The sequence below is a fragment of the Vespa crabro genome, chromosome 5 (genome assembly GCF_910589235.1).
Source record: "Vespa crabro chromosome 5, iyVesCrab1.2, whole genome shotgun sequence".
In the NCBI taxonomy this organism is placed as follows: Eukaryota; Metazoa; Arthropoda; class Insecta; order Hymenoptera; family Vespidae; genus Vespa; species Vespa crabro.
In genome coordinates, this window is record NC_060959.1 from 10793064 (window position 1) to 10809477 (window position 16414).

At 36.2% G+C, this 16414-nt stretch overlaps 1 protein-coding gene across 9 annotated transcripts in view; it reads right to left on the reverse strand.

Annotated features, from left to right (window-relative positions):
• Positions 1 to 16414, reverse strand: part of LOC124424119 (semaphorin-2A) — a 367461-nt gene that overhangs the window by 17466 nt on the left and 333581 nt on the right. For all 9 annotated transcript variants that reach the window (XM_046962710.1, XM_046962709.1, XM_046962708.1 and 6 more), the window contains one exon: positions 12375 to 12426. In XM_046962710.1, the coding sequence (XP_046818666.1) occupies positions 12375 to 12426 (52 nt within the window). The remainder of the gene's footprint in view (positions 1 to 12374; positions 12427 to 16414) is intronic.

Sequence of the window (16414 nt, forward strand, 5' to 3'; positions counted from 1 at the left end):
CTCATTCGTCTCAATCAACGTTCCATGTGTTTTTTTCTTTTTTTTTTTTTTTTCCATTGAAATATAAAAAAATAATTAATGATATAATATAATGGAATATAATGGAAATAATTGATCTAAATAATTATCGATTTGATTAAAAATAATAATAAATAATTATTCGCAATTCCTTTCTCTCTTCATTTCTACCTAATATCAAGGACCATTAGATTATTTCAATAATACAATAATTACAATATACAAATTGTAACTTATAACAAAATGATTATAACAAATTAAAATAACATTTCTACAAGGGGGGGAAAAAAAAGAAATATCCTTAATCTCTGTCTGGTCTGACGATGGGTTCGTGATAGTGAAAATGCCAGTTTGGTAAGCATAAAATTTTCGCAAACGGGCCCGACGTTTCTGGTGGAACGAAAAGTGCCTTTCGCTGTCGATCGACGCCGTAAGTCACTTTTTCCTAATGGAACCCGTCGCACCCCATCCTTTCCCCTTTCTCTTCTTGTTCGTCTATCATGTACCTATATATGTATATATATATATATATATATATATATATCTGTGTGTGTGTGTGTGTGTGTGTATATGAGAAAGAGAGAAGAAGTACGTTTTGTTCGGGATTCAATCTGCATTCGCTATTGATTCCAATCCGATATGGTGGATTTCAATTTTTGTGATTTACTCCTTACAACGTAGTCGTAGCTCGTCGTCCTCGTGGAAAAGAGCCATTTGTTCTCTCTCTTTCTCTCTCTCTCTCTCTCTTCTTCTTCTCTCTCTCTCTCTCTCTCTCTCCTTTTTCTCTCTTATTCTTTTACCCTCGACTGTCTCGTCGATGCGTCAACGTCCATCGATCAAAGATACTCCTACTGTCCACGAACGCTATTGGTCGTCGCTGTGTCGTCTGTTCAACGATCTCGTCATTTCACTCTTCTCTTTTTCTCCTCCGTCTGTTCATTTCTTTTTTCTTTCTCTTCCTTTTCTCGTATATCCGGAAATGCAGATACTATAACAATGTCTCTCGATATCAATGACGTTGTTTCTTTTATCGCATTTTATACAGACAGCTATGAGTTTCTTTTCTGTTTTTGTTTCTTTCCTTTTTTTTTTTTTTGTTTTGTTTTGTTTTGTTTCATTCATAAGATCGATGCTGTCTTCGGTCCAGACGGATCGTTTCTATATATCTATATATTCGTCTTTTCTCCTTTACAATTTTCCTTTACGAAACAATCGGATTCGTTCAATGAGAAAAGTCATTCGTATCAATTATCGAGAGCCAATGAACGCGAAGTTTTAGTAACGACCAAAGTTTCACGAAACGAAGGAAGACTTCTTCTTCTTCTTCTCTTCATTTTCTTCCCTCTTCTCTTCTATATTTCTTATCTCGTCTTTGGGAAGATAACAAATCGTCGATTTGATTTCTGCAATAACAGTATCGCACGGTATGTGAGCTTTGCTAAATTTTCTGGAAATCATTTCAACCCAACTTGTATTATATCACGCGTTAACTCTGCGGAAAGTCGTAATTGAGTCGTGAGAAATTGGAATTTATGAAACACGAGAGAGAGAGAAAGAGAGAGAGAGAGAGAGAGAGAGAGAGGGGGGAGGGGGCGAGAGAGAGATGGAGAAAGGAAAAGCATATTACTTTTCGTTTGATCGATAGACGAGAGATACTTATACTTACTCTTAGTTCTCGCTTTGATTATTAAAACCAAATACTTCAAGATCGAAAGGTTGAAAGTTTGAAACGAGCTCTCGATTTATCGATCGATTTATTGAGCTAATTGGAACGTAAGTTTGTAAATTGTAACTTATTAACTGCTCTCATTAATTTACGAATTTTCTTTAACGACCATACGACCAAACGATCAGGACATAATTATGTGACACTTACGCATTAATTAGAAAGTTAATAAAAATAGTTACATTATCGAAAAATCATCATATTTACGTATTTCTTAGAAATATGATTATATATTGCACCGCATCTGCGGTTCAAATAAGAAAAAGAAAGAAAGAAAGGAAAAAAAAAGAAAAAAGAAGAAGAAGAAGAAGAAGAGATACGAGGAATAGAAGATGATATCGAATACCGATAAATGCAATCGATGCGAGCGTACGTTTCTTTCAAACGATGTCTGCGATCAGGTTGACCGTAGCCAAAGACTAAAATATTAAAACACTATGGACGATTCTTTTCCCTTGAATATCCTTTTCCAAGAAGAACCTGCGTACCTCAAACGATATCATTGACCGTTCCATAAAGCACACACGTGCACCGTATATTCATCATTGAACTCTAAGATCATTCAATTTACGTAAACGTATTTTTTTATTTTTTATTTTTTTTCTTGTGTTATATAACCATCTTATAAGTAAATCGTACATTTTATTTTATTCTTTACAAATACAAATTTGTTTAAATATTTTTTTATGATCGATTAAAAAATAGTAATAGAATAGTAAAAAAAAAAAGAAGAAAATCATATGTAGTAATAAGTATAAAATTTTGTATAAAAATTCGATGATCGTTAGAACGTTTATAATAATCGTATGTAATCAAAAAAAAAAACACGAGGAAAAAGGATCGTTCATTAAAAAGGGTCTATATCGTACGGTTGAAGATAGACGTCAAGGGCACCAATCTCGTTTACCCTTTTCTCTCTTTCTCTCTCTCTCTCTTTCGTGATTTTAAGCGACGTCGACAAGTACGAACGGACGAACGTCGAAAAGGAGAAAGGGTGAGGAAGGAAAGGATGATGGCGGAGAGGTTGTATGGCTATTTAAACACTTTCGCCATAAATTCGCGCGAAAGAGTCCTCGAGTCTCGTTCGCGCCACGCGATACTCGAATCTCCGTCTCTTTTCCTTTATCCCACCTCTCTTTTCCTTTTCCCTCTCACGTTCTCTGTCGTACCTTTTCCACCGATTCAACTCTCGTTAGCAAGAACAAAGCTGCTCCGACTTCGAGTCTACGAATTTTAAGAGAGAGAGAGAGAGAGAGAGAGAGAGAGAGAGAAAGAAAGATAAAAGTAGAAATGCATGAATTAATTTAAACCTTCTAACTTCTTGATTGTTATTAGGCTAATAAATAAAAATTTTTATTATAATTAAAATTAATTACAATTGTTTGCTTACTTACGCGCTTGTATATGCGCGTGAATTTATTAGCTACAAATCAAAACTGTATTTAAAAAAAGGAATGAATTAAATATTGAAGAAAGACGGGAAATAATAAATGGAATAAAATGAGAAAAAGACGGATGGAGAGTTAGAGTGGGAGAAAGAGAGAGAGTAAGAGAGAGAGAAAGAGAGAGAGAGAGAGAGAGAGAGAGAGAAAGAGAGAGAGAGTTTCCAAGGGTCTATAAGAGTTTTGTAAGTTAGAAGAGAAGCCGGAGAAGGTACGATGCGAATAATGGGCCGATAAACACGAGTCACTGCGGTAATTAAAAAGTTAAGCTATAAAGTAGCGATGATAGAAGAAGGAAGAGAAGATGTTAGTGGTGGGATACGAAGGGAAGAGTAGGGAGGAAAGGAGAGAGGGGTGGGAGGTTGGAAGAGGTTTGTTGCTGTTGGCTTCTACCCGATGAAGCGGAAGGTAAGAGAGCTTCTACAAACTTGAGATTAATAGCGAGAAAGTTATGTTTCGAGCTCGAGACAGGCGTAAGCGTACATATACATCTACATGTACACTGTACCAGTTGCTGTGTGTGTGTGTGTGTGTGTGTGTGTGTACGAATATATGTATAAATACGAATAATATTTCAACTACAACTACGAATATTACCAAGAGAGAGAGAGAGAGAGAGAGAAAGAGAGGGAGGGGAGAAGACTTGTGGTCCTATACAAATCGAAATCGTTGATTGGAAGCGTTAATTAATTTGGCTTCTCGTTTATCGAACGAGAACGTTGAAATCGACTATGAAGTTGTGTCTTCGTAAACGAGTTCCTTCTATTTCTAATCGACTTGAAAGATGTTATTATTACGTTCTCACGTTCCATTAACCTTTGATAATCAATTTCTATTCATTATTTATTGAGTAATTAATAAGAAAAGAAATGAAACGAGAAGAAAAAGAAAAGAAAAATAAATAAAATATTAAGACAAGTAAATTAGCTGAATTCAACGAAGTAGAAAATCATGATAAAATAGTAATAGGCGTATCGTTGACGGTTACTTTGGGATAATAGGGGCCGCGTTTCGTAGTCTCCAATTATCAACGTCGTTAAAACGCAGCCTTGGTATATAGCTCAACGCTTGACTTCTATCCAGGGATTCTCTGTTTACAATTTCGATGTTTGCACAATGGCTCGAGAGGGTTCCAGACTAAGAAGAGTATACGACTACCGACACCCTCCTCTCTCACCTCGCCCCGCCCCGCCACCCGCCCTCCCCCGTCTCCCAACGCACTTTCACCCGTCGACTATTTTAGAAAAAGAAAGAGAGAGAGAGAAAGGAAATTGCTGGAGTTGTACTCTTTATTTCTCTCATTCATTCTTCCTATACCGCTATTACTCTTCCTCTATTTTCGCTAAAAAGTTCTTGAGCTTCTGATTCCTTGAGAAGCCGTGAAAAAGGGAATAAGAAAAGAAGAGAGAAAGAAAGATAAAGCTCTCAACGATCAGATGAATCGTCGCCCCCCCCCCCTCTAACTCTTTCTCTCTCTCTGTTTCTCTCTCTTACCTTTGTTCATACTTTTTACATTTTCTTTCGTTTCTTGAAACGATATTAAGAACAAGCATGCCAGTGTCCAGAAGCTTAATGAACGTACAAAAGTTTTCCTTCGACTTAAAGTAAAGAGAAAAGAGTATTAGTGTCTACTAAGGGATGTCTTCTTTCAATTGTACATATTAATATTTTTTTCTTTAGTTACTCGATTTGTTAAAAAAAGAAAAAAACAAAAAAAAAAGAGACAAAAGGTTAGATCGCATGATTTTTTTGAATTTTCTTTTTTCCTTTTCTTTGTTTTTTTTCTTCGTACCTTCATTATAACTTTAAACGTCAAACAACGAGCGAGTTTATAAACAATTTTCCAAGATCTATCAGATAAAATGTTTCAAATGATTTTTGGAAAATTTATACGACAATTTCTCAGACTCTAAAGTGAAATAATGTGTCAAGTTAGTTCGACGTTTGAACTTTCACAAGGAAATAAAGTAAGAAAATTCGACGTACGTAAACTCGTGCCAAAGTTCTCTAGTCTCTAACCTTATTAAATAATACTCGCGGCAGTGCGCCAAGTACCGTATCAGCAGTCGTCCTGAAAGGTATACGAAGGACACGAGATTGCTAACAGCGAGAGAGATGGAACTCTGAAGCAGTGCTCGTCAAACTAACGTTTTGCGGTACTTCCTTATCTTATTCGAAATTCATTGTTACGATAAAGTTTGTCCCTCCTAGGATACATAAATCTCAGCCGACGACGATTTTCGAGATATCGCGAAATGTTGTCCGTCCAAAGGGTAGAAAACAAAAATAAATTAAAAAGGAAGAGTGTCGAGTTATATCGTAGTTCTTGAAGCAAAAAAAAAAAATACATTTCAAAAGTTACAACATTGACGTGAAGCAAGTCGTTTCTAAAAAAAAAAAAAAAAAAAAAAACCAAAAAAATGTTAAGGACGAAAAAAAAAAGACAACATCTCGGATTGCATATTTAATATTGTCATTTTGGAAAAGAACAGCAGGACGGAATCATATTTCTGTATGCCGGGGTTTTTTTTTTTTTTTTTCTTTTGTACAACTCCCTCATGCCTTCTTCTTTCTCGCACAATGGGCAAATACCCAGAACATCCAACGATCGAAAGACTTCTACCGTGAGAAACGAGAGTTCGCCAAGAGACAGAAAAATGAAAAAGAAACATCACGGACTCCCTCTCTCTCTCTCTCTCTCTCTCTCTCTCTCTCTTTCTCTCTCTTTCTCTCTCTTTTACATGCGGGTCATCGGTCGAACGATATCTCATTCGTAGTTTTACTGGCGTGTAAATCCTACGAAGTAGCTTCCTTAATACTTTATCACGCTCGAGTAAACGTAAAAGGTTACACTGCCGAAGCAGTAGCATCCATCTCTTTTCAGTATAGAGATTTCTATGTCCTTCTTCTTACTCTTATTTTTCTTCTTCTTCTTCTTCTTCTTCTTCTTCTCTCGTAACTGCAACCAAAAACCAATTCCTTCGTATAGCCCTTGCGTATTCACTATAAGTATCCATCAGATAGAAGAGTGTAGTAGCATCTGTGTAGATGGTCCATCGAGATATTGTAGGATTCAGATACGTTGTCCTGGATAGAAACTAGTGTTTTATCGAATACAGAAGGCTAGTTTATAGATTCCGATTTTCTCTCCCACGAATCTAAAACCTTTCTCTTTCTCTTTCTCTCTGTCCTTATTTCGACCTATGCAAAATATATTTCTTCATTTTTCTCTCTTCCAATCGGACATTTCCTCTTCTTTTATTCACACTTGGAAATTCACTTCAATGTCTCGGCTTCGTTATGAGATGAACATACTCGTACATATATATATGTATATATATATATATATATATATATATACATACGCGCTCACTACATACATACATATATTGTAGAATGTCCCATGTACAAATCGATCCGGTCAGAACGTGCCGGGATCAACGTCTTCCTCTTCTTCCTTTATCACGTTCCAAACCCCTTTTCAAACTAACGCGTATTCTGTGGAAGCATGGATTCTTCTCGGAAGTTTCCGCTTCTTCTATATCTTCGTCTTTTTACTAGTACGAAGAAGTGCCAATCGATGACAAGATAGAAGCAAGTAACCAATGATATCCAACGAAGCTGATTTCATAGATAAAATTTTTCTAACTATTCTCTCTCTCTCTCTTTCTCTCTCTCTGGTTTCTTTTTCTCTTTACAACGTACGTCTCATTTAACAGTGAGAATGAATAATGAGAATAACGCTCTCTGACTTATCTAACACCCTCCTCCCCTACCAGTTACCCTCATCTTACTTCGAACGTTTATTTTTCATTTTTTAACAAACAAATTTTATTTCCAAGAAAATTGATATAGCACTCGTTCGAAATGTCTCGTCAATGAATATCTCTGAGAAATACATAGAAGTCATTCACAAGAAGTGGCAATAAATTTAAGCCGGTAAAAGAAACAAAGCACTCATGCCACACCGTGCAGACCTTTTTCCTCTCTAAGAAAGTTACAAGATTTCGAAGTTATTCGTAGAGGGAGTAAGTAAGTAAGTAGATATTATAGAGAAAAAGTGGAAGGAGGAAAAAATCCACAGTTTTCTATTCTAGCCACGTACAGGTGTAACTCGTGCGGAACGTACGAGAAAGATGGATAGATGGAGAGATAAAACAAAAGTAAGCGAGAACGAGAGAGAGTGAGAGAGAGAGAGAGAGAGCGAAAGAAAGAGTAGGAGTAAATCCCTCGAGGGCCGGCGGACGTACAAACTCGAAACTTTTTCTTTTCTAACTCAACCCCTCTTATGAAATTGTAACGGAGGACTGGGATTAGCATGAAGAGGGTTAGGACTATTGTTCTTCGTTTTCCCTTCTGCGTGCGAGGGAGAAATGCACACCTTCTTCGCGTGACAGCCTCGAAGAGTCTCTATGATGTTATCGAATCGATCTGACCGGAGAGACAGATGCCTGTCTCCCTTTCACGCTCTTTCTCTCTTTCTCTCTCTCTCTCTCTCTCTCTATCTATCTATCTATCCATCTATCTATCTCTTTTTATCTCTTTGTTTTCTCATCTACGCCCATGCATCGTGACACGTACATACGTCCGACCGGTCGTTGGTACTTACTACTGTATTATTTCGACGTCCCAGTAAATGACAACCCACTATTCTCCGAGTCACGTTCGACGTGTCGGCTCGATGCAATTTTATACAATACCTCTGTCGTTTCCTATTTGTATACAATCCCCAAGTTACATCTGACAATTCTTTCGATCGTTTGATAGGTATATTTCAAAGATATATCGAATGGTATATATGTATATACCATATATGAATTGTGTATTCTTGAATTTTTGAAAAACATTTACGATACGATCACTTTCATAACAAATTTTTTATATTTGATTAACTCATTAGAATTTCTGAAAGGAGGTGTCAATTCTCAAAGGAATCAAGCTCTCTCACTCCCTCATTTTCTCACTCTTTCTATCTTTCTCTCACTGTAGTGATGGGATTTTGTTGTTACTTAGTATCCAACTGTGGCTTCATAGAAGGTTGAGAAAAATCGAACGGTGAGGGTAGTTCGATGAAAGATGCATACGAATAAAATGAAAAAGAAAAAGAGAGAACAAGGGTAACCAACACAATTGTGGATCGCGTCGAAAACGAATACACTATGTCCATAGGGGTGGCAACGATTCGAAGGACTTTTTCAGGGTCGTCCTTTCCCTTCCTTCGTGCCAAAGGGCGAAACACCGACGATACCGAAAGTCCACATCACCCTCTTCATGGTCCTACACGGACAACCCTCCCAGTTAACGATGAAGAATGTTTCACGAGCGAATGTAATTCGATTCGATTTCCGATTTAGAGCTCTCCAAACTTTGAAATGGTTCCTAGGGTGAAATCTAATGTACAAAGAGTGAGAGAGAGAGAGAGAGAGAGAGAGAGAGAACTTTGAACAAGTTATTGTTTTGAACATTGAGAAAGTAGATATTAGTCTAATTACATTTCAATATTAGCGTAAATATATATATATATATATATATATATATATATATATATATATATATCTTATTCCTTCTAAAAATGTGTTTGGTAACATAGAAAATGAAAGAATTTTTAAACGGAACGACGTTTTCAAACTTCGTATATTTCATTTAATGAACTCCCCAGGTGGGAAAAGAAATGAAGAGAAAATGTACTCGCGAGAATTTTCGTTTACGAAGAAGGACGAAAAAGTTCGTACGTTCTACATCAAGCGGCATCTTTATTTCCTTTCCCTGTTATAAATTCGCGAGGAACGAGAAAAAGTTCGTTCGTAATGCGACAATGCAGTACGAACGTGCCTTAAATAATTCCTATATGAAATCGAATTATTAATTAACGTTATCCGTGTCCCATGATATTTGCATTTTGATACTAGATATGAGAGTTTTGGCATTGGTTCTTTATTGAATAGTGACCGTGATCCGATAAAGTTTTAAAGATAATCCCGATAAACGTCGTGCCGAAATTCGAATAAATACGTCAAAATTCGCACGACTTGATCCACGAAATATTCAAAGTATATTATATCTGCCAGATATAGACATTTTACATACCTATAAAATATTATTTGCGACTGTAATATAATCTTTAGCATTAATTTTAGATTTATATTAAAAGTAACTCAATTTATATTAATTAAAAAGAAAAAAGAAAAAAAAAAAAAGACCTCATAAAGATCCATTAGTTCCGTTCGATAAATTCACACGACCTTTCTTTTCTTTCTCCTTTTTTTACATCGTATTCTACGAATTCGTTTCTATTCCTAATTCTAATTCGTTTCTCCCAAAACCGAGGCATCTGTCGTAGAAACTCGAAAGAGAAAAAAAAAAGGGGGCGATTTACTGTTGAAAAAGGGGGACTACGCAACAATTTTCTCTCTCTCTCTTTTTCTCTCTCCTTCTTTTTTTATATAGTTTCTGTTTTTGGTTTTCGGTTTGGTGACAGGTGGTGAGATGGCGGTGGAAAGGTTTTAAGAACGATCAAATTTTCGAATGATTCTTTCCGTCCCTCCTTCAACCCACTAACCCCTCCCATTCTTTACCACACCTCTCTTTCTCTCTCTCTCTCTCTTTTTTTTTTTCTTTTTTCCTTCCCCTTCGACATCGTGGAACATCGTTTCGCCATTCTTTCATCGACCTATTCGACCTATTCGAGACTATTGTGAGAGAAAAAACTTTGCCCTCTCTCCGCTACTACTTGCCGACGCTTTGAAATTGCACCCGTGGGACTCATAGACGACATCTTTACAAGGTATTTCTATCTCCCTCCCTCCCCCTTCTCTCTTTTTCTCTCACTTTCCTTTACTCTCACTCTTCACATTCCTTTCTCTCTCTCTCTCTCTCTCTCTCTCTCTCTCTCTCTCTCCTTTCTTGTTTTTTGTTTTTTTTTTATTTTCTTTGTTTTGGGGGGTGAAGATGGGTTGGACACGATCAGTACACCGTTTACTTTAAACACAAGAACCAAGTTTCCCCTTCGATCTAATCTGCTTTCCAATTCAACGAAGCCAATTTAGAAAAACCTCCCGCTAGAATTACGTTCGAATCGAATGTTCGTAAAACGGGTCGATACTTAACCGGCTATACTTAACTATACTCAGTATACTTTCGTCGAGTATTTCTATCCTCTTATCTCTGAAAAAAAATCACGACTTTTCGTTAACCGAAGAGATTAGGAGCTTGAAAGCCGAGTTGAATTCTCTTTTCGAATAGACGGAAATTTTACAACGAAGGATCGAGTCAGGACGATGCAGCTTTGTAGATCAGAGAGAGAGAGAGAGAGAGAGAGAGAGAGAGAGAGAGAGATGAAGATAAAAACAGAAAGAATAGAATTAGAAAGAGGAAGAACAAACCGGAGATTGGATAACATTTTCGAAGGAACAACGTGCCGAAGAAAAAAAAAGTAAAAGAAAAAAAAAAAAAAAAACAAGATGAGATAAAATAAAATAAAATAAAAGAGAAAAAGAGGCAAACGTGAGTTTGCGAGTACCGATCGGATTTCGGTCTTTTCGCGAAGCCACTGGTGTTAGAACAGAAAGAAAAAAAGAGAAAGAGAAAGAGAGAGTGGAGAAGGGTAAAACCGTTTGGACGACTACCACCCAGAGAGAGGGTTAAAAAGCAATTTTCCGTTTCTACTCGATTCGAAGAGCATCGGCAGGGTTGCTACTCCCTTCCCACCTCTCTTCTTTTCTATATACTACCTATATAGAATCGTCGACCTTGGGCTAAAGCAATTTCGATTGGATCTCCACGATCGAGTGCGTTCGACGAAACGTGTTGGCACGTTTTCGAAAGGCTCGCGAATAAGTATAGAGAAAGGCGCACAAAGGCCCGTTTGTACATCTACTCGTGAAAAATCCTATGGGTTACGAGTGAAACGTCCAGATTTACTCTGTTGTTATTGTTGTTGTTGTTGTTGTTGTTGTTGTATCCAAATTGTAAAATGTGAGAAAAAGAGAAGAGAAAAAGGGAGAGAGAGAGAGAGAGAGAGAGAGGGGAAGGAGGCTTTCCTAGTATCGTAATTCCGATCGCTTTGATTGAATGATCGATGTTAACGAACGTTTTAATCCGAAACAAATTATCTTGTTTCGAGATGTTGTTGTGTGAGAATTTTTTTTTTTTCAAAATTGACAATGTAAAACATGAATCGATATTTGGGCGAGCTATTTATTCGAAAATTTTTCAACGATTAATTTCAACGATAAAAGAAAAGAAGAAAAAGAAGAAAAAAATATTTGGCAAAATAGATCAAAATACTTTCCAACAAACTTTATACGTTGATGCTATCGAACTAAAAGAAAATTGAAAATAAAAGAGAAAAAATATATCTCGAGGCTAGAGGTTGGTTGAACGAACGTGAAAAAATGGGGATTGGCTTCTTCCACAGAGAGGTTCACGGAGAAGCGTCAGCTGTCCGGATGACGCAGAGACATCGGCTAGCCTATGCATGATTGACAGTTTTATGGGGACGCACCAACGCAGTTTTGCGATTTACGATCGAGACTGGTTTTATCGTCGACCGAGTCCGAAACTCCCTCTTCGAGGGAGAACAACGTTTGATACTAATGACGTTTCCATAGAAGTGCACCAATGGAAAACGATTTACGACGAAGCGTCTCATTTCTAGTTTTCATTTTTCTTTTTTGTTTTTCTTTTTATTTTTTTTCTTTTTTTTTTTACTACATCATACACTTTCACGAACGAAATTTTTCGCTGCGAATTAAAATGGAGAATAATTTCAACGTTAAATAATAATTATTTGATCTCGAAATATAAAATTGGCGATAAATACCGATGCAATGCGAGTGATTTTAAAAAGATACATACATATACAGCATGAAAAAGCATGCAAGCTCGAAACGTACGATTTTTCGTTCCACAACAAATATTTGTTCTCCCATGTGTATACGAGTTACTGCAGGAAATATAAGTACGGTCGTCCGCAATATAGCCAATTGTTTGCGTCGGATCAACGCGGTCCTACATTTGTATACTTTCTCGTTGACCAATGTAATAAATCGAAAAAGTTCCTACCGGTGAAAGTAATGTTAGTGTAAAAATAAAAATAACAACAACAACAAAAAAAAAGAGAGAGAAAACATAGGGAAAAAGGGAAAGAAAAAAAAAGAAAAAACAAAGATCATATAATGTCTACTCACCTCGCAATTCGAGTGGCTGATATTGCTTAGATTCAATCTGAAGATTTTGTCCCTGGAATAAAGAAAAAAACGAACATTATATCACACATTATATATGCATAACATCGAGTCATATTAAATAAAGTACTGAGATAAAGGATATATAAAAAAAAAAGAAAAAAAAAACAAACAAAAAAAAAAATAAAGAAAAAAAGAAAAAAAAAAGGAAACGAAAACAGAGTCCGTGGGAAATAAAAGGGATTGCCTGAAAATGTGAAAATTTCCAAGAGAGACGACAATTTTCATTCCGCTCGTCGAGAAAACGCATTACTCTTCGTACATCGTTTACTTATGGTCGCGTGGTAGCACATTGTGGTACTTTGCTAGGCAAGACGTTCCACGTCGGCAAATGCTCGCGAACGCCACGGAATTTCTATGAGAACACGAAAGGAAGAAGAAGCAAAAGAAAAAAAAAAAAAAAAAAAAAAAAAAAAAAAAAAAGAAAAGAAAAAAGAGGAATAAAAGGAGGAGGAGGAGAAGAAGAAGAAAAAGAAAAAGAAAAGAATGAGGAAAGGAACCTTTAAGGTTCTGGGATCTTTTTGAAACCCTCGTTCGTGCACCTTTTTTCCTTTAAACGAAAGATCCTCGCGGGAACTTCGATTGTTCCTTTTTCCAGTGACCGCCTTTATTAGGATCTCTTGCTTGAAAGCACGATCGTTCACCTTGTTTGAAGCTATCGTTAGATGAGAAAGAAAAGAAAGAGAGAGAGAGAGAGAGAGAGAGAGAGAGAGAGAGAGAGAGAGAGAGAGAAATAGAGAAATGACACAGTAACGTTAATGAAGAGCTTCGAAGATCTCTCTTCTCGTTTGAAGAAAATCGATTTTCATCTAAATCCTTGTAAATAGTCGTTCGTTTGAATTTTCTCTCCGTTCCTTTTTTCATCTCACCATTTGCAAACGAATTGCTATCATTAATATTCGTGACGACGCCAAAAAAAAAGGAGAGAGAGAGAGAGAGAGAGAGAGAGAAATAAAAAGGAAGAAAGAAAAAGAGAAAAAAAAATAAATAAATAAAAAAGAAAAAAAAAAGAAAAAAGAAAAAAGAAAAAAAGAAAAAAGATAAAAGCTCGTGAACTATTATATTACACAATTCAAAGAATAGATCTACAAGAATTATTGCAGTTTATCTTCGTGAACTAACTCCGCTGTTGGAAAACTCGTTGTTGACCTACATATATCGATCGCTTATCATCATTTTTACTGCGACCATAAATCCCCCTTCGGGGTGATTACTTTCTCGATTTATATGACAAATCGGAACGATAAATAGTGAAAAAAGATAGAAAAAAGGAAAGGGGAAAAAAAAAGGAAAGAAAGGAAGAAAATGATTGGAATCCGAGTTATATAGAAAAAGGTGTAGAGAAACTAGTGGGAGTAAGGAAAATGAAGAAGGAAGACACGCGAGAAATGAAAAGAAAATTGAAAGAATGAAGAGGAAAGATGGATATATAGAGAGAGAGAGAGAGAAAGTAAGGGATCTATTCTGTCATTTTTCCCTCGTTCGTTTTGTCCAGGAGAGCGTAAAAAAGAAAGAGAAGAAAAAGAAGAAGAAAAAAAAAAAAAGAAAAAAGAAAAAAGAAAAAAAAAGAAAAGAAAAAGGGAAATACTAAAATGAAAAAACAAATCCTGTGTTGGTCGAGGACGAGGACGAAAACGATTCGAACTTTCACTCGGAGAAACTTGGACGGAGTATGGTGGGAAAGCAGGTGGGCGACGAACTGAGAAAAAGGGAAGAGGAAAGAAGGGCAGAGGAGAAAAACTACATTCCTTTTCTTTCTCTTTCTCTCTCTTCCTTTTGGTCTACTACGTGTCGACTCGCGATCCCTTTGCCTCGAAGGAAAAAATCGTGGAGGGTTGTACGATTTACACGCAGGACTTGTCGCAAAAGTGAAACCTGCGTTCCCAGTTATTCGATAGGACTGTTCCGAAGGGTGAATAACACACGTCTCAGAATAATAAGATGACTTTCCTTTTCTTTTCTTTTCTTTTCTTTTCTTTTAATAACGACGAAAGAGGAAGTATTATCTCTTTTTATTTTTATCTTTTCTTTTCTCTCTCTCTCTCTCTCTCTCTCTCTCTCTCTCTCTCTGGCTTTTTCCCTTTCTCATTTTTGTTTTCACTATCGTCCAAGTTTCTTTCGACATAGTACGTACTTAGGTACATCGGCTCGTTGGTAACTTTATGTTACCACGTAAAGATAAAGGTTCTTCTAACGATGTTTCGGGTTGGAAAGTGTGAGAAAGAGAGATGGAGAAAGAAAGACAAGGCTCCATCTCGTATTTTAATCGAAAGATGTAAAACGGCGAAGCGCGCTACGCTAAAGTCGATTTCTTCTCTTCTTCTTCTTCTTCTTCTTCTTCTTCTTCTTCCTTATCTTCTTTGTTCTCAACGTCGTCGTTGTCGTCATCGTCTTCGTCGTAGTCCTTTCTCAAAACTTTGTTTTATTGCATGGAAATAACGCCTTGTAACGATATTATTTCAACGACGACATCGGGATGTTGCATCCTCTTCGCATTTTCCCTTCGAATATGCAAAACGACTTCGTGTCGTAATAACGATCCTTTTCCATTTTCTTTTTTACTTCGCGTGGCCGTACTAAAATTCGCATTACGAGTTTGATGAGAAATTTCTTTGCCCGTTTCAGCTAAAGATAGAGAGGGAAAGTGCATTAACGCGAAAAGGAATTCTATGAACGAAAATGCACTTTATCCTTACACTCCTTTTTTATTATTATTATTATTATCATTATTATTATTATTATTATTATTATTATCATTATCGAGGAACTAACGTTGTAGCTGAAAGGTTTACTAATGAAGAATTAATGTCGACTAATATAAAGAAGTTTCGAAATTTTTATGGTTATAATTTTTACTTTTTAAAACCGATCGAAATGAAAATTATTCGTATCATTGTTCGTCGACGCATGTAACTATATAATAGATAAAAAAAAAAAAAAAAAAGAAAAAAAAATGAAAAAAAAACAAAGAGAAAGAAAGAGAAAGAGAGAGAAGGAAAAAAAAGATCATAGAGTAAAAAAAAAAAAATAATGTAAAAGAACAAATATTTCGTTCGATGAGCATCCATTTTACACGTTTGTTCTTTGAATTGATGAAAAAATCGGACGGGAATATAATATTGTTGTTTTACTATTTTTGAATACTTTTCCTCCTCTTCCTCCTCCTCCTCCTCCTCCTGTTATTCTTTCTCGTTCTGTCTGTCAAGTTTCTCTTTCTCTCCCAGAATAGAATATCGGCGCGATGCCTGACCTGATAATTGGAAGCGTTCAATTAGCGTGCCTTAATTGCAAAGCGTACCGCAACGTAGCCGTCGATTCTCAAACTACAATTAATGGGTATCACCTTTCTAATTAACGAGGAACGATGCTCGCATGAGTATCGATTTGTGTGATACGATAGATGAACACGTGGATTGGATATAGAAAGAGAGAAGGGGAAGGTGAGAGAGAGAGAGAGAGAGAGAGAGAGAGAAAGGGAGAAAAGAAAAAGAAAAAAAAAAAGTAAAGGGAGCATCGAAGAGAGAAAAGGGTACGTACATCATCGTACGACCATCGTACAAATTGCGTGATCCTAACTTCTATATATGTTGAACTTTCTCCAAGGATTTCTAATCTAAAATGATGATCCTTTTGATTGTTGTTATTATTGATAAAATACGGACAAAGTTTTGGGCTCATCAAATCGGACAATCAAACAAATGAATTGTTACAAATCGATCTTATCGATCAAATGTATTGCTCTTTTTTTTATTATTTTTTTTCTCCTTTTTTCTGTTTCTTTTTTCTTTTTTTTCGATTACACTTCTATATTTCATGTATTTTCACGAGAATTCCAAAACCTTTTTATTGTCATACTAATAGTCGCACGAACGAAGTTTAATCGTTTTGTATATTATTGCATGAAAAAAAAGGAATAGAAAAGAGAGAGAGAAAGAGAGAAACAAATAAAAAGAGGAATTCGGAGAAAGGAAGGTCGAAGGTTG